Source organism: Ciconia boyciana, chromosome 14, assembly GCF_034638445.1.
Source record: "Ciconia boyciana chromosome 14, ASM3463844v1, whole genome shotgun sequence".
Lineage (NCBI taxonomy): Eukaryota > Metazoa > Chordata > Aves > Ciconiiformes > Ciconiidae > Ciconia > Ciconia boyciana.
The window spans coordinates 16092463-16116471 of record NC_132947.1 but is presented as its reverse complement, the minus strand read 5'-3'; the positions used below and the strand labels follow the sequence as shown (position 1 = coordinate 16116471).

General features: G+C 43.9%; 1 protein-coding gene across 1 annotated transcript in view; it reads left to right on the top strand.

Moving 5' to 3' along the window:
- AHCY (adenosylhomocysteinase) overlaps positions 1–23779 on the top strand; it is a 29146-nt gene extending 5367 nt beyond the window's left edge. The window contains exons 4-10 of the mRNA XM_072879264.1: positions 1797–1949; positions 8156–8268; positions 11172–11379; positions 12185–12272; positions 13197–13314; positions 19077–19271; positions 22788–23779. Coding sequence (XP_072735365.1) covers positions 1797–1949; positions 8156–8268; positions 11172–11379; positions 12185–12272; positions 13197–13314; positions 19077–19271; positions 22788–22919 — 1007 coding nt within the window. The 3' untranslated portion in view covers positions 22920–23779. The remainder of the gene's footprint in view (positions 1–1796; positions 1950–8155; positions 8269–11171; positions 11380–12184; positions 12273–13196; positions 13315–19076; positions 19272–22787) is intronic.
- The last annotated feature ends 230 nt before the right edge of the window (positions 23780–24009 follow it).

Here is a 24009-nt window from a genome sequence, read left to right as displayed (position 1 = left end):
TCGGGATAGAAATAGTGCATCAAAAGCAGTAATTGTTACAAAACAGGACATTTGATTGGAGCTGCATTGCATCAGACAATGCTTAGTACTCCTGACAATGGCTGGTGTTAGGCTATGAAAGAGCCTGGGTTTATGTTAGCAGCTTTAAGCCTGGTCATTAAGATGATTGAATGGGATGGGTAATTAAATGGATTGGTGTGTAGGTGTGTGTAGATGGAGGTGTTTGGTGCTTTCCAGCAAGCTTGGTGTTAACTAGGGGTTGGAGAAGGGATGTTAACTGCAGTGTGCCCTGTTACAGTGATAGGGTCAATACTCAAGATATTTTAAGGCTAGAGCTAGGACAGCTGTGTCGCTGCCTAATATCCCTGAAGCAGTTTATCAGGATGATGCTGTTCTGTTGCTGTCACCTTCCAATAAAGAGCAATTCCTTGCAGATCAGTATGAATACGTTAAGCTGTCTGCTGTGTTGCTCACCTCAAGGACACACAGTCCTCATGGCTCTGTGCTGGGAACTCCATGGCCTGAGCCTGGATGTTGGCAGAGGCTAAATCCAATTTCTGGCAGCCTGGTTCTTTGCTTTGGGAGGTGTCTTTCATTTCTGTTATAAGTAGCTATTGCTACAAGTCTCTGCCCAGCTGTGGTCCATTCTAAGCTAAGAGAAGACAGTAGTTGCTTCATCAGCTCCTTTGGCATTACTAACTGCAGGCATCACCTCCTCTACCTGTCTCTGGCATGTGATGTCAAAGGACCAGGTGGGACTCTCTAGATCTGATGTTAGGATATTGCCTTCCTCACTGCTCTCAACACCCAAAACTCAACTGAAGAGCAGTTTACAGGTGCAGTGTTTGTCTAAATTTTTGACCTCTGCCCTTGGTATTCTTGTTTTGTGGAACTTGCTCTTTTTGTTAATATTGTACTTCACATATTGAATTTACGAGACCTTGGAGGAATGCTGATTCTTTGGATACAGTATGAGATACTGATGCACATTTCTTCAGAAGGGGAAATTGCATGATTGGCTCTTCATGGTTCAAGGGTTAGTTTTCTGTGTAAACAGTGAAAACATGACAATTTAGCCTAATGTTGGGATATGTAATCATGTGCCTAATATATATTTGGCTGAGTACCACTGAGGCTCAAGTATAGCATGAAGCCAGTACAAATGCCTGGGAAGGCAAAAATACTGCCAGATACAATATGCTAGTGGTTGCAGCATGTTGCTGGTGGTAGATGTACTGATATAGAAATATACCCTAATAAGAGCAGACAAGGCATGGCAGCTTGGATTTTAACACTGTGCTAGAGACTAAAATTTAAACTCAAAGTTGTTGAAGAGTTTGTAGTCTGGTGCTTATCTCATGATAAAGTCTAGTCCATCTTTTCTGCTGTGATAGAAAATGCTGTAGTTGTGTTTTTGTCTGTATCAATATATCCAGTGGCTATTTCTAAAGCGTGGTAACTTAGGGTGTATTAGGGGAGCAAGTGGGATATTGTGGATGTGAGTCTGCTTTGGTTTGCTTTGCGTTCTCCCTCTTAACATGGAAGAAGAATGAGAGCAGTGAAGTCTCAAAACTTTGACCAAGTTTTGTGGCCTGGAACAGAAGGCAAAGTGATTTCACTTCTGTTCATTCTGGGATCTTTTTTTTCAATGCAAATGTCTTTTCTGGCCTGCAGGCACAGATAATCATCTGTCTGTCGTCTCTGCTACTGAGAGCTGATGATGAAATCTTCCTTTGGCTGCTTTACTACATGCTGAGTAAGAAACTGGCTAATTTTGTGTGTTTGTTCCTGTGTAGTGTTTGCCTGGAAAGGGGAGACCGACGAGGAATATTTGTGGTGTATTGAGCAGACGCTGTACTTCAAGGATGGGCAGCCCCTCAACATGATTTTGGATGATGGCGGAGATCTTACCAACCTGGTTCATACCAAATACCCACAGCTCTTGAAAGGTGACTTGTATTTTGTTTTTTTGTTTTGTCAGGCACAGTTCTGCTTGGGAGGCTGTTTAGGCAGTCTGTTTCTGTGGGAATTCCCTGCTTGTGTAAAAGGGGTGGGGGAAGAGGGACAGGCATGTGCAAACAGGCTATGAATGAGTCTATGAAAATTGCTTACAGTCCAAGACCAGAATCTCTTACCTGCAGGAGCTATTTACATCTCTGCTTTATAGTATATAAGCTACAGTGACCTGTCCTTCTGGCCATCCTTCACAGTGTCCATTACCTGGGAATGACCAGTGGTACTACTGACTTGCCAAGAGCTTCCTGGAAATGGGCTATGTTTTAGAATTGCTTAATGTCTGCTTGCAAGTAATATTTTTAACATTAATGCTTTTTCTTCCCCATCTTCTTAGTGCACCTCTGGATGAAGTCATGGCAACCTGTAGCCTTTCTTGGAAAGGGAACAGTTTTCTACCTTATATAAACTACAAGGCATTAACTCATCCAGTTTGTCAGCAACGATGCTGATGGAGTCAGGGTTGGGACTCTTGCTTTGTTGACTTATTACCTTCAGTGTAGGTTAGTAAAACTGAAAACAGATCAGTGTGGTGTTGCTAGCACATGTTTATGTAAAAAGATTTATCTGAAGGGAATTTGGCATGACCTGCAGTAGCAGGCTGATCTGTGCCTGGCAAGTATGACAGATTCTCCTTAGCTCTGCCAGTGTCCATCTGTGGTGCTGCAAGCCACAGATGCCCAATGTTGCAAAAGGGCATGTTTGATCTGGGATGTGAAGCAAATTGGATGGTGATATGGGGTGGAAACTAAACTGATAGAGGGGTGTGCTAGGAAACTGATACGGGGGGGTGTGCATTCTTGGGCCATAGAGATGAGGTTGCTGTAGAAGTCTGCTGGATTAGCTCTCCTCTGACTCCTGCACTGCTTTAAGAGGAAGCCATGGGGAAAGAATCTGGAGGCAGCAGGCCATGGATAGGGCTGTGTGAGAGGAGGAGTCTGGGGCAGCTCCCCATCCATGTGCTCATGCGGGTAGGGGCACAAGGAAGAGAGGAAACTTATTTTGTGTGACAGATCTCATTCTCCTTCATCCTCAACCTGATGTCATTAGTAATCCAAGTCAACATCTTTGTGTTATTTAAACTGTAATGAGAGGTTTTCATTGGTGTCTGCTCAGCCATGCTGGGATCTCCTCTCTTCCGTCAAAGGTCTCTTGCTTCCTAGATTGCCTCTGTCTCATGTTCATGATCTCTTGCTTTCCTGCTATTTGATGCCAAGGAATACCACACTTGATCATGCTTCCCTGTCTTCCTGGCATTGCCAGAGGCCAAAAAATGCATTTTCCATGTTCATACTCTTTGTTTTGCAGGGTTGTTTCCCTGCCATGCACATGCAACACCTCAGTTGGTGTCCCTGTTCCTGGGGGTTCTTGTGCTGAGCTCCTTTCACACTTCCAGCCCTCCTGCTGCCTGCTTCTTTCTCCCCTCCAGCCCTTTGCTCCCTCTTACTTGTCTTGTGCTTCTGGTGTGGAAGGGACCGGTATAGTACAGTGCAGTAGGGCAATGGCTGTTAACTGTCTCCTGTCTTGGCATCCATCTCTAGTCTGCCATTTATAAAAAAAATCCCTACTGCTTGGAGTTGCTTTCTAAATTCATAGGAATGGCTCTTCCACTGGGTTTTTAAAGAGTCTAGGCAGGATGCCATACCTGTCAACACTTCCCTTGTCAAAATGTGTGTGCTATTTGCACTGACTAGTTGAAAAGCCTCCTTGTAGCAGTTCAGTAAACTAATGAAGACTGGTCTCTGTGGAGGATGACAGAACTTGATCTGTTTTACCTTCCAGTCCATTGCTCCTTGGAAACAGCAAAAGTTCCAGAATGGGATCAGCTGAGCAGAGACTTGATCTCATTTAACTGATCTCTGTGCTTAGTCCTTTGCTGTGAAGACTGCTTAAATGGAGCTGTGTAGCATCCATATTTTTTTTGTATCTTGAAGATAGAGGCTAATATATCCTAAGGGCTTGTGGGGATGTTTGGCCTCTCTGGGAGAGAGGTAGGACAAGAGTAACATTAGCAGAGCATGCACAGTGTGTGGAAAGACTGGGTCATGAGTGCAGGAGACAATTTGGCATGCAGCATCAGAAAGTGCCATTTAAAGGCTGGACAAGTTTTATGGGCTAATTTCAAAGGGAACTGTCTGTCTTTGTGCTTCATCTGCTTCTAATTTAAATAGAAGTTAGTTTAGTCCTGGTGTGCAACTAACAGCTGAAAGTAGGGCTCATTTGAGTCTACTTCAACTAGGATTTGTGTTAAATAGCTGCGTGGAAATGCTCAGCAAGCTTCCCCACTCCCTAATTGCAACTGCTGTTAGAGGACAGAATGGCCTTTGTACTATTGGCTTATTCCACTAAACTAAATGCCCTTAAACCCAAGATAAATAAAGGTAGGAGGGGGAAAACTAGAACTGAACAAAGGAGAAAGTTATCAGAACTCATGCAGGAGAGGTCTCTGACATCTGTGCAGAAGACTACTGTTGAGAAAGGATGGAGAAGACTGGATCATTTGTGATCCATTGATGCAGACTTGCTCTGATCAGGTAAGAAATGTGGGGAAGCAAAGCAGGTCTGAGCGTCTAGCAAGGCTTTTTCAATTTAATCCAACCTTTTCCTTGCTGTAGGCCCTTCTCCAGTCACTTAAGTCACTCAGGCATTGAAATTGTGCTGTGTAGGCAGCACTCCTTTTAGCAGAGTTGCAAAGTGGTTTAGACCAGCTATAAATGTTGCCTGGGGGCAGCAGGCAGGTGGCCTTCAGGAAGGGAAGCTGCTGGTGTGCATGGTTCGCTTAGCGCAAGTTCAAGACAATCTGCTAAGCTTAGAAATGTCAGCCTGGAGAGCTTTTGAAGGATGATGAGTGTGTCTCCTAGTTGCCAGCTAGACCGGAAGAGAGAGGGCAGGTTTGAACTGGAGGTTTCTGCCATGACCTCCTGCAGATTTCCTTCACAAGGGGATGATTGTACTTGATCTAGGCAGTTGCACTGGAAAACCAATGCTTTTGGGAGACTTACTACAGATGCTGTATGTCACTGCAGCAGGCAATGTTCTTCGAACTGTCCTGTCCCCTCCAAGCAAGCCCTAAACATGCCGAAGCCCGAACTCGTTCTCCCCGCAGGCAGCCACGCGGGGAGTGTAGTTAGGAAAGGCTCTGTGTGAGGTCCGTGATGAGGCAGGCCCCCGTGGGGGCAGATCAGCCTCATCAAGCTCTCCTTCCTTCTGGCGCTGTTGGTCTCGTTTCCTCCGTGTGACACAGGGTGGCAGTGCTTCTACCTGCTGGTCTGGGAAGCGAAAGGGAGGTCTAATGGCTCTGTCTGTCTTGGCCTCCATTGAGACATCTGTACAAATTCTGGTTTGAAAACCGCTTTGAATGGCACTTGGAGACTTAAACGGAAGTTGTGCGTGCTCCTGGCCTGCGTGGCTCATCTAGGCTTAGATCAGTTCGCAGCTTTTTTTGAAGCAGTAGGGATGGGTTTGCGCCGCAGCCAGCACCCGCCTGCTGCTGACCCGACTGGAGGAGTTCGGACCGGGGGTGTGGCAGGGTCTCCACGCGTGGAGTGCGGGGGGGGCGGCGCTGGGGGGCGGTGTTGCGCCGCGGAGCGCGGGCGGGGCGGGGGGGCCGCCGCGGGCCCCCCCCGGTGTGGCGTGGGGAGGCCTGGGGGAAATGCGGCGAGCTGTGCTTCCCAGGGCTTAAGCCGTGAGCTTTGAAGGGGACTCGGACAAGCTTTGTTCTTTCACACTTTGCTGAGCGCTGGTACAAAGCTGGGATTCCCCTTTCCTCCCTTTCGCCACCCCCTTGGCAGGGGTGACCTGAGCCCCTGGGTTCCTGGCGGCTGTCGCCGTGGCTCTTGTTCCAGTCGGGCAGATGAAACCCAAAGGGCTGGGGCAAAGCACCGGCCTGCCTTCTCCCAGGAGCTGTGCTCCTGTAGCCTGCTAGGGAGCTGTGCCTGGGGCACGGCACCCCTGGGTGCCCGGAGGGTGCAGGTACCCGTGGCTCTGAAACGCATGCTCTGGCCTTCCTGCCCTCCCGTGTTCTTGCAGGGTCCTGGTTGGGCCTCAGGGAGCCTCCCCGGAGCCTGCAGGCCCCGCGGGTGGCTGACCTCTTCATTTGTCCTCTGTGGGCAGAGCCAGCTGCGCGGCTGGAGGTGCTGAGCTCGTTAGCTTTGTTCTGTTCCTGCCTTGGGCTGCGCTGATGCTGTTGCTCCCAGCAGTGAGGACTGTTCTGTGTGCCGTTCAGAGGGGTGATTCTCCAGTTACTCATCCTGTCCTGTACATTTCTCATAGGTCTTGGTGGCTGGGGAGGTAGTGACACTTGGATGCTTCTCTTTGATACCCAGAATTAATGGACTACATAAATAGTTTTGGGGATTTTGCTGGGGGTTGTTGTTGTTGGTTCCCACTTGCCCATCCCTAAAGTAATACTGGCTATTGAGGAGAGGTGCGTGGGCTGTGGCTGAGGAGCCCTGCCGTTGCCACGGGCTGGTGATCTTAGGCTGGTCCTTTGGCCCCTCTGCTTTTGCTATTTGTGAAATAGGAAGGCTAGTGCTCACCTTTTTGAAATACTAGGAGGGCTGTGGATAAAAAAAATATATGTAGGAATTGGGAGTGATATGTTGTACAGTGAGGGAGAAGAATTAAGAAAAATGACATGAAAAGGAGCAATATTTCTGTTCATGTGCACTCACATTGGATAACCTGGGCTGTCACCTGCTTCATCAGTAAAAGAGCCTGAACAGAACAATTTATGGATGTTTTTTTGTTTCTCAGAGGTTTTCTATCAAAATGACTGTAAAATTATTTTGCTTATGAGCATCCTTTCAATTTTATTCTGAGGTCAATGTGAGAGCTCACTTGCCTGGAGGGGCAGTATCTTCTCTGCATAAATCTCTTGTGTACGTAGAACTTAGCATTAATTGTTTTCATATTTTCTCTTTTCTTGTGAATCTGAATTAGCTCCAAGTGCCACATGGATCTCTTTATAGAGATGTTGCTTGTGTTGGTGGTTACAGCCTGATTTCAGAATTCCTCTTTTCCCCCAATAGTTCATACTTCAACAAAATAATTGTCTTGTAATATGCCTCCAGTTCGTAAAGAACAAACATAATTACTAGATCCTCTACAGTGGAAATTCAGCCAGACTGGATAGTTTAGTTTCAGATTTATTCTGATTGTCATAAATTGTGTACTTCTTTGTGCAGATAGGCTTTCTAAGTAATCGGGGTGTTGCCCAGTGTAGCAACTACACAGTTTATGTACAGTGGGGTATTATTGAGACATTAGAGAGGAGAGGTATCCAGAAGTTAAGTGCAGTGATGCCACTTCTGAACAATTGGCTGCTGTCAGAAGGTCCACAGAGTCAGGACCCTTAAAGCAGGGGGTGCCTTTACAGCTTTGGCTTTTTGGTGTAATGTGGAGCCGGGTAACCCCATGATGGTTCCTGTGTTATCAGGATCTTAGTCCATTATATGATGTTGGTGTTTCTAGACAGTCCTTTGTCTCTGGTCTCTGCTTCCTGGACTGTTTTCAAACAAGGATATATTTGAAATAATGTTTATTGATTGTGCTAGCAATACCCATGAAACTGAAGTTTCATGTAGCTAGTATCCAGATTTGGGGGGGGGGGGGGTGTCAGCTGTTTAATCAGAGCTGAAGTTGATTACAACAGGAGGACTGGGAATGGTGAACTGTGTATTTGATTTTTTAATTTTTTTAGTTGATCCAAGTGCTTTAGATTTGTGTGGTTATCTAGGTATCATCTCCTTTCAAGCCACCTTGTGCGAATGGACTAGGCTGTAGAAACATCACTGAGATGAACATCTTGCCCTTTTTGCAGAAGAGTTTTTTGATCACTTTTTGAGAAATTAGAGTGGAGTCTTTCCCAATTCCCTGGTCTAGAGCTGGTCCTTTCCATTTTTCCAAATAATATTTTGTCCTGCTCTTTTAATTGCCTTGGAGGGGGAAGAAACTGGTTTGACAAACTGGTTTGCAACCAAACCACTGTTTGAGGATCCAAATGAGGGTTCTCATCTCTTCCCTGCTTCCTGCAAAGGGTTTGTTTAACTTAAGCCTCTGGAGGATGCTCCCAGCACCTGGATGTGTTGGTTTGCAGCGGCGTTAACTCCAACTAAAGTGAATCCTTTTACTCTCCCCACAGGAATTAGAGGTATTTCAGAAGAGACAACCACTGGAGTTCACAACCTGTACAAGATGAAGGCCAATGGGACCCTGAAAGTGCCAGCTATCAATGTGAATGACTCTGTTACCAAGGTACTGCAGCTAGAGTCCTTCTGCTGTGTTCTGCTGTCTGACCAGTTTGGTGTTGGGATGTTGTCATTCCCATGCAAGTATTCCTTCTCTTGCTGAGCTATTCTTGACCTGGTACTGAACAGCTCTTCCATTGTATCCTTGAAGTGAGCCCATGATGTCTCTAATGGGACGTGCCATTGTATACACCCTGTTCTCAGAACATCAAGGGCTTTTTATGTATGTAAGGACATGCATTCTTCTGCATTTTAATAATGTGGAAACACCTTTGGAAATCAGGGCTCTTGGGGTACAGTCAGTTCCTGTGGCAAGGGGCATGTCCTCACTCCGAGTAGCTTAAAGCCCGCAGGTAGCTGGCAGGTACCAGCTGGAAAAGGGAGCGTGACCTGTGTGAGCTTGTGGCTGGTAAAGATCAGTTCATCTGACAAGGTATCTCTGTGAGCAGCAGTTGCAAAGGATAGGGCAGGAGGTATTTATTCCTTGCTTAGCTATATTACTGCTTCCTGAGACAAATCCTGGTGAACTGAGGGATGAGGGGGAACGGTGTTTAAAGGGTGCTGGTGCTTTTTAGATGCAGATGAATTATAGTGGGAATTTCAGGCGTGCTTAAGGTTTATGAATCTAGATGTTTTTTAAATCTAGTTGCTAAATCTATTTCAAGTTACCATACTAACATTATCCTATTGGGCATGGCAGTTCTCACTGTTTGGCCTGCTTTGTCTGCAGTTTGTTATCTGAAGAGTATCTCCTTTCTGCTTACAAAGATGCATCTGGCATTTTTATTTCATAGCTAGTGGGTTGGAATCCAGCTGATCTTAGAAGCAGCTTGTTTCTCTGCATCCTTTTCACCTAGATTTGTGCTTCCTGCATAATAACTATTAATGCTGTATAGTAGATTTGGAAATTCAGATGTTTCTAAAAAAGCCTCTTGAGTTGACTTGGGTTGAGCTCACTTTATTGCCAAACAAGTGCTTATTTTCAAGTACTGTTTGGTATTTATGTAGTAAAAGATTTGTACTAACCACAGTTACACATCTCCAGGAAGACATACAACTGAGCTGACAAATTCTGCTCTCCCAGTTTGATATTTTCACTTGGTGCCAGCTTCCTATACTAGTATTTGGAGAGAGAAGGCAGGCAGGATCCTGTTCTGTTCTTCCCTCCTGCCACTGGAATGTATTTTTGGGTGTGACAGATGTCTGCATCTGGCACTCTGCTACCTTGCCTGCATGGGAATGCACAGTCACCTGGAAGCCTTTGATTGCAGTTGGGGGATTTGGTGATGAGGAATCAAATCTGACCATGCTGTTTTCTTCCATAAGAAAGCTTGTACTGCAAGGAAAATCTGCTGGAGGACTAGAAAGGAGGATTACCAACTGGCACTAGCTTTGGATTTGAAGGATTGGTAACGCAAATTTTCTGAAATATTAATGGCAAATGTGCCTGTGATAAGACTTAGGCACTGAGTCAGGAACTTGCAGATCTGAAGTATAACTTCTTACACATTAGTCCTCGGCCAGCTTCTGAGGCTGGGAGCGGTATGCCACTATACCTCTCAACTTGCTCAGATAATGCATTGAAGTCATAGCTGCAACATTTTTATATATGGACTTTGCATTTTTTGTTATAAAAAATGTAATAGTTGTAAGCTGTAGATGGAAAACCAAAGTGTAATATCTTATGCGTGCTAGATGGCAGCAGCCATAGCTGCAAGGTAGGTCCCGTTTGAAAGATCAGTGCCTCTACTCACATCTAGATATGCAGACTTAAGATTGCTTATAGCAGACAGTGCTATAAGCACTCTGTTAAATGAAAACAGGAATGATTGGTGTCCTAAGGCTGTAGAAAGCACAGGGCAGGCTTTGAGATGAGAATTTTGCTGTGAATGGTGAGTTCTTTATAGCCCTGCCTTGGGAAGCATAGCACAACTTTGGTAGCCAGATTTCTTAAATTCTTGGCTTCTGTAACTCTTCAGATAATCAAATCTGTTTATACAGCCCATCCTCCTGGTCAAAACAAAGAGCTCAAGGAGAAAAAGGAGGAGCATTACAAAAATCAGTCCAGCAATATGTGTGTCTGAGTTTAGGAAAATGTTCAAGTAGGGTACTATTTGACATCTGAATTAGCAGGGGAATTTTGATTTGGAGGTCTGGCTGTTAAGCTCATCTGTTAATGTTACAGTAGGAGGATGTTGTGCGATGGGGCATTAGGAGGTGAAACCCAGGGGTTCTCGGTTGCAGTGATTGGTATTGTGAATGGCTACTTGCTGGATTTTTCTAGACCTGAGCATTGGTGAGGTCTGGCAGTGTTAGTGTAACTCCTCCTGTGGGAAGATGCAATTTTGATCTTTCTGGGCTGCAGGAACCAATTTCTCATGGTTGACGCGGGCAACTTGCTGCTTCTGCAGGGTGCATGTGTCTTGCAAAGATAAGAATATGTGCTAACCAGTTGGCCAGGTACTCTGCTTGTGTTTTTTGCTTGCCTGTGGCACTTGGTTCAGTTAATTGTCTGAAACAGCAGCAGAGAACTGGTGAACATCTGGTTAAGGAACTTGGACCTACCCCTATATGCAAGAATTGTGCTTTTACTTGATAAACTCAGGTTACCTCTAACAAGATTTTAACATGTCCAAGCCCTAGTCAGTAGACACAACATATTTATGAAATGCTTCTCACCAGGGGTGTGCTGAAGCCTGTATCTGGTATAACTATATAGATTGAAACTGGCTAAATAAAAACATCAAACCAGGTTATCTTCTTCCCATCCCTCACTGTGGTTAAAGTACTTAGCTGACTGTCAGCCTCCTGGTTTGTAGTACTTGCATATAAGTCCATATTTGTTTCTCTAAGGAATTTTTACTTGAGTGACTTTTGTCTGTTCTGAAACTGCTCCTTTTTCTTCCTCAGAGCAAGTTTGATAACCTTTATGGTTGCAGAGAGTCCCTCATTGATGGCATCAAACGTGCTACGGATGTCATGATTGCTGGAAAAGTAGCAGTCGTGGCAGGTTACGGTGATGTGGGCAAAGGCTGCGCTCAGGCCCTGCGGAGCTTTGGAGCCAGGGTCATAATCACTGAAATTGATCCCATCAACGCACTGCAGGCAGCCATGGAAGGTGAGAACTTGAAGGAGATGCAGAAATCCATGCATGTGATGGGGGGTCTCTGCATGTCAGTGTAGAGCAATAGTTGGCCAAGAAAGTTTCAGTGGGTTTCAGCCTTTCCTTGTTGAGGTAGAGGTGACTCCGGTTTAACTGTAGGAATTCTTTCCTTACAGTTAGGGAAGGAGTTTATTAGTATAGGCCTTGAAGATGTGTTTGGAGTCAAGGATATAGCGGCCATAGTGAGGTAAGGCCCCTGTTTCATAACGCTGTAAGCCTGGTTTTGAATGGGTTCATGATCTTCAAGTTGTGCAACTCTAACCTCCAGTGTGGGTTTAAGACTTGACTAGAATATTTCCACAGTAAAACACCAGGCCTTACCTTCAGTAGTTGTTTTTGGAGAGCAATGCCATGCTCTCTGCCTTTCCAGCTGTGCTCACAGCATGCTCTGGAAGCTGTGCTCCTCCTTTTCTGTGGGTGCCTCATGTAACTATGCTTCTTAGTACCAGTTTATCCCATTTCTACTCATACCTGACTAGAACCTGCAGGTGTTGTGGGTGCACTTTCCTTTGCAAACTTAACCCCCTAAATCCAGTTTGAGTGCTGTGCCATATACTACACCTATGGACATAGATCCATAAATACATTGGTATTTGGTAAGACAAGTATGCCCACTGCCTTGCATCCTCCATAGGTCAGGTGTTGGCACAGACTTCTCTTACTCATTCTTTCTCTGTACTTTTCTATGTGTAATATCGTAGTCCATTTTTTTTAATAAGTGCTGGTGGTTGGGTAGAGGAATAACTTTTTCTCTTTTCAGGTTATGAAGTTACAACCATGGAGGAGGCCTGCAAAGAAGGCAATATCTTTGTTACCACCACAGGCTGCACTGACATTGTTCAGGGCAGGTATGGTCTAGCCACTTGCTTTAGTGAAAGCATACCTGTACAGTTAGATTTTTTTTTAATACAGTCATAACTTGTCAGCAGTATGGTGAGGGCTAGCACAGTCTCATTTCTGGACATCAGAATTTGGTATCAATTTAGTGAGAAATCAGGGCTTTGGTCTTTCAGTTCTGTTGGGTGTTCACACATTGCCGTTATTCCTGTCTTATAGCATGTAATGATGGAGAAACAAAAGATGTAGAGGGATGGATAGACTTTTGGAGAATGAGAGCATCAGGGCTAAATTCTGTGTTAGGACAGATAAATGTGAACAGAAGAGGAGGTAGGTAAAGGTTAAAAAGTAAAGGTTGAAAGTGGTTCCATCTTCGAGTACACGTAGCAGACTTGGAACCAGCCTGTTCTCAAACTACCCTGCAGGTTTGTTGTTATTGCTTCTTAGATCTCAATTTATAGCCCCTCCACTCTACACAAACTCATTCCTATCTTTGCTGTTATGATTGTACATATTGTAGGGGAAGATCAGCGCAAGTGAGAGGACATAAGGCCGTTAGTCTCTAGTCTAGTGTCTACTGGAAACTTTAAAGTAATGAAGAAGACAATTTCTTCTGTGTAGGAAAGGTAATAACTGCAGCTATTTCAGTTTTGACCAATTAAACAAAATAGTTTTACTTTCCGTACTGGGAAAATATTTTCCCTCCAATAACCTCTTATATCCTTGGGAGGTGTCCTTCCCTAGAAGCTCGATAGCTTTTTCCAGTAGACTCCACATACCTGGAAGATTACCAGACCCACACATCTTGTGAGAGTCAAATGCAGTCAGTGAGCCAGGCACTTTTCTCCTTTAGCAGAGCTATGGACCACAGCATCTTCTGATGCTGAAGAAAAATTTTTTTTGTGCATTAACTTTTGATATAACTTTTTTTGCAGGCACTTTGAGCAGATGAAGGATGATGCCATAGTGTGTAATATTGGCCATTTTGATGTGGAAGTTGATGCAAAGTGGCTGAATGAAAATGCAGTAGAGGCGGTGAATGTTAAACCTCAGGTGAGATAGCCCTTGCACAAGCTCTCCTGCTAGAAAGAAGCAATGGCTACTTGGTGTCTGTTTCCAGAAAGGGGGTTATTTCTCTTCAGGTACTTTGTGTTTCTAGCTTTCTTGGAAGCCAGTGTTGCCTCTGGGCTGATCAGAAGGGGAACTGCAGAGCAGAATCTCCAGATTAACCTGGAACAAGCTGCATGTCATATTCATGTGTTGGTATTAAAGCAATTGTTTCCAGCCAGTGCCCAAGTGCACAGTGTGGTCTCTGGCGAGAGGTGCCTGGTATGGATGCATCTTTCTCCATGTGTTCCTCCTTCCTTGACAAACAGGAGCCTAGCCCTTGGTGGTGGTTGTGTAGACAATTAATTGCATCAAGTTCATTCCATACAGGAAGTCAGCTTTGTTTGGGGTGTGTCAAGGAGGTATGGAAATGTGCTTTCTTTGATAGCCCTCCAGCTGAAAACAATGCCATAGCTCAGTTTCAAGAAGCAAGTTAGATGATGAATACAGAACAGACCGTTAGAGACTGTATAAAACGTCTGAGGAACAGAGCCCATAGATTGCCTGGTGGCTGATCTGAATGTCCTCTCAGGAAGCTGCTTGCTCATCTACTGCTCTGCACCGGAACAATCTTGGTCCTGGTGCAGGGTACCAGGATTAGAGTGAATTGCAAGGGAATGTCTTCCGGGATTCTGTCAAGGTTTGAAAAAGCTCACACTTCTGTTTCCAACACTTTTTTACTTGGAGATTGAAGCCTCAGGAAAGCCTATCTGGAGCTTTGCCAAACTCAGACTTCTCTTCCAGATTTAGTGGCTTCATTTTAGAAACCTGTGTAGCCCAGATGTCTATGTGTGGGCAGACAAGGTGAGATGTTTTATCCTTGCATAGCTTGCATTCCCACCATGTATTCACTTCAAGCTGTGGCTGTAGCTACACAGAAAAATAGGGATCTAAAAATTTCAGCTTTTCAGCTGTGTGTCCTAAAGCAGAGAAACTAAACTAAATCAAAACTGTTTTGTAACACCAGCATTGAGGGAGAACATCACGTAAAGCAAACCAGGTTTTGTCTGATTTGGCATGGGACTTCTAGTTATCTTTTAAAGAGGGAGTGTGCTTGCTGATAGCAGGATTCTGGGACAGGTTTTCTACTTTTTTAAAAACACCACACCCAAGCGTATGTCTTAGTAGATCTCAATCTGTCCTTCCAATTTTCATAACTCCCCTGTGGCTTACTGGCTACCCACATCAAATTCTTACTAAGCAGTTGTGTGAGTCTTTTCAGTATCCTGTTTGCTGTTGGGACAGTCTAAATGGGCTCAACTAGGTATGAAATTATACCCTCAAGTTCTCAGTGCATTCAAGTCTGTTCTTGTTCATGATCTTAGTGTGGGGCTGACTTTGCTCAACAGCTCGTGTCCTAGAGGAGCCTGCAACTATCTGCTTGCTTTCCAGTGGCTTGGGTTTTAAAGCTAAAACTGGGACTGCTCAAAAAGTAAACATTATTGAAGGCTAAATTGGATGTTAATATGGTAACATACAAACTACCTCCACGTGGCCATTCAGTGTGGCTCTTAAAGTCCATATGAAAAATTGTGTCACTGTTGGCAGAGGTAGTAGTCCCTTTTTCTTTATATACTCTGTATTGAAGGAGCCAGTGTGTCACAGATGTATTAGGTGCAATGAGATGCAGTCTAGTCCAAGGTATGAAAACTAACAAGTTTCTGGTTAAAAACAGAATATTACCTTTTCAAAAGGATGGAAAGGTCATCCATATGGTTTAATGCTGAAGACCTGCCTCCTACCCTGAATCTCTCTGGTCTCTTATATAAATCGCTGCTGTTGCAAGCAGAATGTTCAGAGTGATGCAAAGGAAATACCTGCTCACAGAGCAAAAGCTGTGAAAATAGCTGCCCAGCATGCTGTGGGTGCCACAAGTGTTTGCTTAAAAGTCATTAGCTAAAGTTTGTAAAAGGTGTCTCTGACAGCCCTGAGTGGACCACCTCTGTCTCAGCTTGATGCACAGATAGCTGAAGCTGAGGGGATTTACTGTGGGAAGTAGCACTTTACCCTTGGGCTGTTCTTGTACTTTTCCTTACCCATCTGGTAAAGTTACCACTGGAGATGGGATGTACCTAGAGGTAAATCTGATCTTACGTGGCCATTCCACATCTTCAAAGCTTTACTGAAGTGAGGATGGCCTATAGATGTGTACATGGCCAAGCCCAGTAAAAGCTAGTCTCTGACTCAGGTTAGTACTTCTGTTTTGTTGACTTCTAGCAGTGAATCTGAAGCACTGTTAACTGCTTTGAATCTTCAGTTGGATGCTGTTATTGGTGTATTTAATGCTGTATGTAGCTACACTGTGCTAGTGGTATACCCCTATGCTCCACTTTGTGTCTGTCTAGATTTCTTGTCCCTAAAGACTTCAGACCTGTATGACAAGGTAAGGAGGTACCTCCTGAGCAGGTGTTATGTGAACAAGTTCTGCTGTGTAAAAGCTTCATTAGTCTTCACTTTCATTCTCTGTGCCTGATTGCCCTGGTGGCTGGGCAATTGAGCAGGAGTGGTCTAATAGACATCCTAAAAGCTTACTCATTTCAACAGGGGGAGAGGCAGAACTGGGATGCAAAATGTGACTTTAGACCCCCCATTTCCATGTTTGAAACAAATTAAAAGGCATTGAGTAGAAATTTGCTGCAATTGATTAACTCTGCCAGGACATGCATTAACTTTAGGTTTAGAAACGAGCTCCCAGTAGGTATCCTGCAGCTTCTGTCCCTCACTACCAGCGTGGGAATTTGTCTGCATGTGTTAGGATCTTTCTCAGGGCAGCAGTGATGAGTCATTATGATAACTGATAGAATTGCTCTTACACTGAAATCTGGGAAGGAAATTATCAGTTTGCCACTTAGGCCATTGCTGGTTGCTCAGATTCATCAAAGGGAAACTTCTGTGGCCATCTTGTCCGCAGTCTTTTGGGGGCCTCAAGGGGAGGTCAGTCCTGTGTTAAAGGTGTGAGATCTTGCACTTATCCTTAGAAGAACATATGTTTTTTCACATCAGTGTTCTGGGTGAAGTATCCGATGTTTCATAATACCAAGTAATAACTCTCTAAATATTCAAGTTTTTACTAAGACCTGGCAGCTTTTTTCTATATCCTGTAGCAGGGAGGGGAATATAGTACAAGAGCAAAAAATCTCTAACCTCCTATGAAGACATCTGCCTCTTGATCAGAGGATTAATACCAGAGCTGAGGGTTGCTAGACTTCAGCTAGAGATAGAGTAATTGTGAAAATGTCCAACATGGTAGTTTTCCATACCATATGGTCTCCGTTTACAAGTGGTGAGCTGGTGTAAGAAATGTTTAATACTTGGGAAAGGAAAACATCTTATTGTGCCATTCTTGACTCATCTGTTGCTTTCAAAATACAGTTAAGGAGGAAATGGGCTTATTACTAAAGAGCTGGCAGGTTGTTTGAACATGGGTTTGCACTGCAGTCCTGCTCAGCTGCGTTCTGGTACTAGACTGACGTGTAGCACAAGCTCAACTCTTGAGGGGAAGGGAAGGTCAGGGTGGGATCGATGAACTTTGGCTCTGAAAATAAATTATTTGCATATCATGGTGTAGAGGAAAGAGCAAAGCAGCCAGAAAGTCCAGAGCAAGCTAAATGCTGATGGTGAAAAGGAGGAGGCATTTGTATAAGTGTGGAGAGGAACTTAATGCTTGGATAACTTGAATTTGACTTCTGTAGCAATTCCTTGAGCTTATAAATCGGCCTGTTTAGCTGCCCACAGATGAGTTGTGTTTCCACAGTACTGACTTAAGCCTCTGCTGGTACCACTACTATTTTGTATTTATTTCTGTGCAAAGACATTAAGTTGCATTTTCTATGTTACCCTGTGCATTGAATGAGTCATGTCAGCACATTGCTAAAGGTATGTGATTCCATGCACAATCCAACAGCTGTCCAGGTGCAAGTTGTGTGGATACAATATGGATATAATATTTTGACATCTAAACCACCTGATTCAGACTTCAAAACTGAAATGCTATTTGCCTGCTACCTTGTAGTAGTTTAATCTGTAAATATAATGTTTAATGTAAGTAATGTTTTAGCAGTTCTCAGGGTTTTTTAGTGTTCTGCTTTCTGGCTGCTTCCTTGTTTCATTACCTCCTCCCATAATCTTACGATATTTTTTGAGTGGACTGAGCACTGTCACTGGTAGTCCACAATGGAGAACCAGCATCCTTAAGAAATATTGCAAGTACTCAGTGGAGAGCATTCTTACTAACCCTACCTTGCTGTACTGCTTTTGGACAGGGGAAATTAAGAATGTTATTTAGAGCTTCTGTTTGAGGTGGTTACTGTCTGCATATGTTGTGCTGAAAACATAATAATCTGTTATACGAACCCAAGAAGCAGAAAGTGGTGCTGCAATTGAAGCATAGCTGGGGAAGACGGGTGGAGGCACAGACCTGCTCTGAAGGCAAAATACCTGTTCTAACAAAATGGTTTCTATTGGTTTACTTACTACATCTCTGCTAAGGACCTGCACAAAGGTGTTTTTTCAGAAGATGGTATTGTTACAATTAAAGCTTCATCCCACATGGCTTTTAACTTACAGGGCAAAGCTTTAAGAATAAAACTGAAAGTGGCATGTCTTTTGCTTTATGTTAAATAACTTTTGAGATTCAAAGTATAAATACAGCTATGGGGAGGGACCCTTTTAAGGCTTTCACAGGTGCTGTGCTATGACAGCATAAGGTAAATAGACTTGTCTAAAGCATTAACCTTTGTCAAAGTTGGTCATTGATTGTCTTTTTAAGTCTTTCCAAAGGTTTGCTCTACTCCCATGTGCTTGGTGTGACATGAGCAATAAATACCAGTGAATGCTGAATACTCTTGTAACTTATAGGCTGTATTGGTGTTTCATTCTGGGCTTTAATAGTGTAACCTCCTACAGGGGTGAAGGCGGGGGAGAGAAGAGCTAGTGACTGGTGGAAAGGAGAAGCAGAGTTAACTTCAACATTGCAGGATCCCAATCTGGCCCAGACAGTTGCGGCACATATTAAATGACATTATCTTTTGAATTGTGTGGGACACTCTCATAAAGACCTGTCTCCTTAGCCCATCTGAGACTTGATTCAGTGTGCAGAGTCCTGTTGTCCCCAGCATAGGTTGGAAATCAGTCTTTGGAGGACCATGTCTTTGGCCCTCTGAGAGCAAAGGAGGGTACACCAGAGCTAGGACAGCTGTTTATTATACTGTAGAGCATTGGCCTTATGGAAGTGGGAAGAGTTACAGGGGAGCAGTTTCAGCAGGCTGAGGACTTTGGCTCTTGCTCCTGTGTTAGATGCAAAGGCTCTGGACTGTTGCATGCAGAGGTGTTCCTCCTGTCTCTCCACACCAGTTGTTACAATTAGGCATATATGAACTGCATTTTACTGCTAGCAGCATGCTCCCCACCACAGCCAGTGGAGACCACATGCATGTGGAAAAACCAGAAGAACTGGATAACTGGTTAAATATGAAGCAGATGCCAAGATTAATGTTGTGTGAAGTGTAGAATAGCTACAGGCTTTACAAATGCTGGCTGGAAATTGAGGGAGGGGTGTCTCAATTGTAGTCAAAGTCTGTGTTGCAAGCTCGCTGCAAGCTCGCTGCTCGCTGAATTGTTGATGTGGGAAGAAAGCCCACCAAGCTTTGCATTATTTAAAATGCTCTCTTTATCCTGACATTGCACTGCTCTTGCTTTTTGCCCCCCAGGTGGATCGCTACACACTGAGGAATGGCCGTCATATTATACTGCTAGCGGAGGGCCGACTGGTCAACTTGGGCTGTGCCATGGGTCACCCTAGCTTTGTTATGAGCAACTCCTTCACCAACCAGGTGCTGGCGCAGATCGAGCTGTGGACCAATAGTGACAAATACTCTGTTGGAGTCCATTTCCTGCCAAAGAAGGTGAGATAGAATAGCAGAATGATGCAAGCTTGTAAGGAAGCCAACTTCAGATGTGGTCATGTAGATTTGTTTCATTTGTGCTTGAGTTCATTTTCCTACGGAATGTTGTTGTTGCAAAGAGCTTCTGTCCCTCAGTGAATGCTTGGCTTTGGTCATGCTGAGTTTGAAGTGGGCTGGTTTTTGTGGCTAACCTGTTGTGCAGAACTGGGACTTGTCTGTCACATGTGATAGGAACATCCAGTCACTTTTTGGCTTGACCTGGGGCTCTTCCCTAAGGTGCTGGGAAAGCCCTGTGCTGCCTTAGGATAGTCAGGGAGCTTCTTCCAACCAACTTGTTCTTTCTGCTGAATGTCAGCTTTCACAACAAGCTTTCACGTGCCTGTCCAGCAGCAAAGTCTAGTGGGGCAGTGTTGAAGCTGGAGTGAAAATAGGAATCACTTTTACTGTGGTTGATAGAATCTGGGTTCCATTTGCACCTGAGCAGAGCTTATCACATTCTGGTCCTAATAGCTTCACGAAATATTAATGACAGATTCCCCCAGGTTTCCCTTTAAACTTATCTCTGCATTCTTTGTTCGTGGAAAAATCTGGATCATGTCATAACTCACAAATTCCTTTTATAAAACTAAACTGGTTTTAGTTTTCCAAAACAAGCCTGAGAATGAGATGGTCATTGAAAAAGATTCTTGAGTTAAATTCCACTACCTTTGGAATGGAGCCAGGTGTATGTTTGGGCTTACTTATGAAGTGTTTGCTGAAGGACTTAAGCTTCCAAAACCATCTGTTAAAGATAAAGCAAAGCATACCAGTGTTGTTGGTTAACCCCAGTTGGCAACTAAGCACCATGCAGCTGCTTACTCACCCTCCCCCCTCCCAGTGGGATGGGGGAGAGAATCTGAAAAGCACAAGTAAGAAAACTTGTGGGCTGAGATAACAACAGGTTAATAATTGGAATAAAATAATAATAATAAATTGTAATGAAGAGGAAAATAACAAGAGAGAAGAACAAAACCCAGGGAAAACCAAAAAAACCCAAGTGATGCAACCACTCACCACCTGCTGACCGATGCCCAGCCAGGCCCTGAGCAGCGATCGCTGCCCCCCGGCCAACTCCCCCCAGTTTCTGTACTGAGCATGACGCCCTATGGGGTGGAATAGCCCTTTGGCCAGCTTGGATCAACTATCCTGGCTGTGCCCCCTCCCAGGTCTTGTGCGCCCGGCAGAGCATGGGGAGCTGAAAAGTCCTTGACCGGTGTAAACACCACTTAGCAACAGCCAAAACATCAGCGTGTTATCAATATTATTCTCATACTAAAAGCCAAACTGCAGCACTATATTAGCTACTAGAAAGAAAATGAACTGTATCCCAGCTGAAACCAGGACAACCAGAAATACAATGTAGGAGTTGATCAGCAAGGTGACACATAATCATCTTCAAAGGAAAAGTTTTGTTGACAAATCTCTCAAATGATGTCCAATGTTGCTAATAAAATGTGGCTTCATCCTCTTCCTGAATAACAATTTTTAGTAAACATACTTGAACTGGAAATGAGAAGTAATGCCCAGATCAGTTACTTGCAAACAGAGTTGCATGTTAGTGGAGCATACAGCAGTGATCTGTTCAGGTTCATATACTGTGACAAAATACTCTTTTTACCCTCTGTGCTCCATAGAGAATTCCAAAGAATAAAGCAGTCACCTTGTCAGAACCAACAAAAGATGGGCAGAAGAGCTTTCTCTGATAATTTTCTAGCTAGTATCTTTCCTTGTTCTGTGTAGTAGCTCTGAGGTCCAAATGTAAAATTTAAGAATTACCAAGTACTTTGCACTTTCTTTGATGCCAAGAATATTGCTTTGATCAGCTATTACAAGCATGCACACATTTCTGCAATGTGTGTTCCTGGAAATCTAGGCAAACTGTTGTGTGCATGTTCTTGGCACCAAATCTGTCCATCCATATGCTCAGCTGTCTGATTTTAAAGTAAGAATGTCAGCTTACTTTCATCTAAATTTGTGTACCTTTTTGCCTAAATCTTGAAGTCCCCAAGCTGAAGCAGCTGTGAAACACCTTATCTCTGCTGCAGTCTGAGAACCTGATCTGGGAAGTGTTGGGGACTCAGCTCCTTTTCAAGTGGGTATAATCTGTCTTAAACTTACTGGAAATGCACCTATCAGGTCTTCACATATCAGTCTAGTCAACCAGATATGCATTCAATTTTTAACCCTCCTTTTTTTTCTGGTAGGATCTATTAAGCTTAAATACTTGTTTCCCTTCTAAACACAGTCCTTCCAGTTAGCTTTTCTTTCTTTTGTGATTTTCCTGACTCTTATGTAGTGTTTGGTAGCTTTCATGGTTCACTTCCACATTCTTCAGCCACTTCATCTTACGGTTTTAATTTTGTCTTGTACATCTTTGGCTGTGTTGGCTCTCAAGAGAGGTTGGCAGTTCCATGTTCTCAAGAGGTTGGCAGTTCTACTATGAGCAGGTTGAGCTGTAGTACAGATGTAGCTTTTTACCTGGTTCATTACAGTGGGATTGCTTCAGAGTAGTTGGTTGTTACCCACTCCCTTTGAGTGGGAAATCTAGGACTAGTTATTGAAATCATTTAGGACATGCTGGTTCACACAAGCTGAAGATCTGGCCCTTGATTGTTTTGTTGATTCATTGCCCTTCAAATATTGCAACCTTTCACATCTGTTTAATTAGTGTGGGGGAAATATTGCCAGTCTTTCCTGTGCTGCTGGAATTTAGACTTACCTTATATCTGTTTCCCTAGCAATGATTATTTGTATCTCCTGTAGCACTTAACCGTCGTTTAACTTTTTACACATTTTTTTCAATCTGAGTTTGCATGTCTGCCTGACACCTCTGGGATAAAGAAAGTATGTTGACATTTCTGAGCATATGTCCTACAGCCCACCTTGGCTTTATTCTTCATGAAGACAATGCCAATAGATACATTCTTGCTGAATTAGTGATTCTGGAATGAATTTCTTAACACATATACCCCTAAGATGGGATATCTGGAAAGGATATGCATTTTTTCCAGTATTAGAACTTACCTAAAATTGTAAGATGATAGTCTAGTATGTCCAGGTGTCTTTGTAGTGGAAACATGACTGGGGCTTTACCATTCTACCGAACTGGATATTCTTATCTCTGAATAGTTTGATCTCTGTTCTTGTTGGATGGATGTGAAATGTGTAAATGAGATTGAAATGGGCTTGATTATATAAAATTGTCTGTCTCAGTTAAGCTTAACTTTGACTCCCTCAAAAGCATGGGGCTTTTCCATCTGAACATGGTTCTGTGCTCAAAGCAGGTGCCTCTATGCTCAAGCAGGTGAGGTATGTTGGCAGGAAAAGAGCTGTCTGACTGTTCATATGTGTCGGTCTAAGTCCTCCTTGGGGCTGCTGTTGGTTTTCACATATTCATTTCTCACTATTGACCATGACTTCATGAACTAATAGGACTCTGTTCTGCTAATGTTCTTGTCTCAATGTTTTGTTTTCCAGCTGGATGAAGCTGTGGCTGCTGCTCATCTGGATAAACTGTGTGTGAAGCTGACAAAGCTGAGTGACAAGCAGGCCAAATACCTAGGCTTATCAAGAGATGGGCCCTTCAAGCCAGACCACTACAGATACTGAGCAGGTGGCAGTACCCAAAGACCAAAGTGCAGGGATACAACCTTCCAAAGCTCTTGTGTGTGCTGGGCTTCTGAGAACAAGCCCTTTGCCATATTCCTCTCAGTGCTGCAGAACCCTTCCCCCTTACCAAGGGAGCTTCAGGGCCTTATTTGTTAGTGAAAGAAGATCACTGACTCTTGGAATTAGAATTGGTTACTTAGCTAATGTCATGGTGAAAAGGATCCTATGCACCTTTTATTGGCTTCTAATGTCCCAATAAGGGGAGCAGCACAGAAGATTGCTAAATGAAAATGCATAGTCTTGTCAAACATGTGGCTGACCAGCCTCTTTGAACAGACTAACCCATAAGATGGGGATGGTTTCTACAGGGAGATGCTTTCTGCCATGTCCTGCTCAAATTAGATGAATCCTATTAGGAGGCTGGCAGTGTCAGGCTTCTCTCCACAAAGGTGCCCTAGCTGAAGTGCATGTTGTGAAACTGGAGGAAGTAGGGAGGATCTAGGTTGCTTGGTCTCCTTCCTATAAAGTCAACTTAATCTCCTACTCGGAGATTAGAGCTGGAGTGTTTTTCTGGGTTAATTTACTCCATCAATTTTGGTCAGAACAAAGACCCTTCTGTGCTTCTTCCATAACAACTCGAGGGGTAAGGCAAGAGTGCCTTTTTTTAGCAGCCTTCTAGTGTCGTGAAGGACTGAGAAGCCACTGAGCGGATGGTTAGGTTTAGGGACCTTGTTCGATCCTCTGAAAACATCAGCAGCACACTTCTACCCCCAACTTGATTTTTCTGAGTTGTCATGTCTGCTGTATCTTGTTTGTCACTGACTCAAAGTGCTTTTATTAAAGATCTGACTGTGGCCTGACTTGTTTTGTATAGTGAGATGCTTTGGGTTTTGCCATGGATTTGTTTACTTTTGTGTGATCCTTAAGCTACTGAAAATTTTAATGTATCTGCATGGGATTTCCTCAAGGCAAAAGCCAGTGCTGTGGCTAGCCTGCATCACATACTTAAGCTGGGAAAAGCTGCTCCTCGGGTTATTTAAATATTTGAAGGGCTGAATCTTACAGGAAAAACTCTTACCCTCTGCCCACA